The 1,803-nt window shown below is 53.6% G+C and overlaps 1 protein-coding gene across 1 annotated transcript; it reads right to left on the bottom strand.

Annotated features, from left to right (window-relative positions):
- Positions 1-310: 310 nt before the first annotated feature.
- Positions 311-1,505, bottom strand: ptf1a (pancreas associated transcription factor 1a; the record flags this gene model as incomplete). The annotated part of the gene is made up of 2 exons (XM_079561801.1): positions 311-630; positions 932-1,505. The coding sequence occupies 2 exons, from the start codon at positions 1,503-1,505 to the stop codon at positions 437-439; spliced, it is 768 nt and encodes a 255-aa protein (XP_079417927.1). The 3' UTR covers positions 311-436.
- Between the last annotated feature and the right edge of the window lie 298 nt (positions 1,506-1,803).

Below are 1,803 nucleotides of genomic sequence, written 5' to 3'. Positions count from 1 at the left end.
GTGCGTGCGCGTGAAGGAACAGGACCAGATAAAAATGGGCCTGATTATGATATATATTTAAAAAAAATACATTTGGGACGAATGTTTCTAAATTCTCCAACTCTGTTCAAAGTTTTCCCTCATGAAAGCCAAACACAAAACACTCACAATCTTTATCATGTGATTTTCTTTTATTGAAAATATTTCAGAAAAAATGTCCTTTTAAATAAAAGTACGAAAAGACAAAACAAACTTTGTCACGTGGAGCTCACACACAAACGTGAGCGGTTCTTCATAAAGCGCGTAGAAAAATATGACTCTGATTCACCTGATTAAATAAAGATATATTATTCTCATCGTCACATTAAATACAGATTGCCCAAAGCGGCGATACAAAAATATTAAATACTCTTTCATAAATTACTCTCTGTACAAACAGTGCCCCCGGGGGGTTCGGTCAGACCATGAGTCCCAGCGGCAGCTCGTGCAGCTCGTGCAGCCCCTGGTGCAGTTTGCGCGGGTCCTCCGGGGTCCAGACCTTCGCGGTGCGGATCACGCTCTGGTCCCGCAGCTGTTTGTGGTCGGACCAGGACAGAGAGTGTCCCGCCAGGGGAGGCAGGCCGAAGTCCGGGTCACTGGGGGACGGGGATCCTGCAGAGAGAGAGGGAGGGAGGGACGGTCAGTCATCAGCCAGATGTAAACGACATATTAACCTTTTCTGCAGGTCGGCTTTACCCAAATCTAAAAGCTCATTTGTTGTCACATTTTAAAGCGTTTTTGTAGTTACTTTTTTCTTTTCTTTTTGTGATTATAATTATTTACTTTCGTTGGGTTTTCATCTATGTTTTTGTTTTGTTTTGTTATTTTGACACTTTTTCCAAGAAGCTTTTGGATTTGGGTAAAGCCAAACTCGGTTCCGGCCGGGGTTAAGAGGGACTGTGTAGGGACTTACGGGTGCCGCGGTGGCAGATGATGACCTTCTTGGGCGGCACGGGCGCGTCGGAGCCCTGGTTCCGCAGCGGGACGTCGGACTGCACGAGCTCCGCCAGGAAGTTGATGTATCCGATGGCGAGGCGCAGCGTGTCGACCTTGGACAGCCGCTTCTCGTACGGCAGCGTCGGGATGTGCGAGCGCAGACCCTCGAAGGCGTCGTTGATGGACTGCATGCGCCGCCGCTCGCGCACGTTCGCGGCCTGGCGCAGCTGCTGCAGCTCGCGCTCGGACCTCAAGCGCCTGCGCCGCTTCATGAGCGCGCGGTGGGAGGACAGCTCGTGGGCCCCCAGGGGAGACAGGTCCGTGGAGTCCGCGCAGAAGGACACGGAGGACGAGGACGAGGAGAACGACAGGTTCCCCAGCTCGTAGTCCGCGTCATCCCGCTCCCTGAAGTCTCTGCTCTCTTTGTAGTAGTCTGTGAAGTTCAGGAAGTCCACGTCCTCGTCCAGGAAGTCGTCCGGGGACTGGTCCGTGAAGAAGTCCTCCTCGTCAAAGTACGGCGGGGTCAGTCCGGAGAAGGGCTCGAGCTCCATCTCTGCTCTGTGCGTCCCCGAGGCAGCATCACGAGGGCCTATATACTGACAGGCGCGTGCCGAGTGGTCACCGCCGCGGCCAATCACGGCGCGGCGACTCGCGGCGGGCCAATCACAGCGCGGTCCGACAGACGCTCGAGAGATTAGCGCGAGGCTGCAGCCCGGACCCCGCCCCCCTGTCGTAGAGAGCGGAGGCTGATGGTTCAACCTCGTAACCCCCGCCTGAACCGAGCGCGTTTTCCTCCTGTTTGGCTTTACCCAAATCTAAAAGCTTCATGAACAAAGCGTCAGAATAGGG

The sequence above is a fragment of the Gobius niger genome, assembly GCF_951799975.1.
Source record: "Gobius niger genome assembly, chromosome: 8".
NCBI lineage: Eukaryota > Metazoa > Chordata > Actinopteri > Gobiiformes > Gobiidae > Gobius > Gobius niger.
The sequence above is the reverse complement of the archived record's forward strand: the minus strand, read 5'-3'. Positions and strand labels throughout refer to the sequence as shown.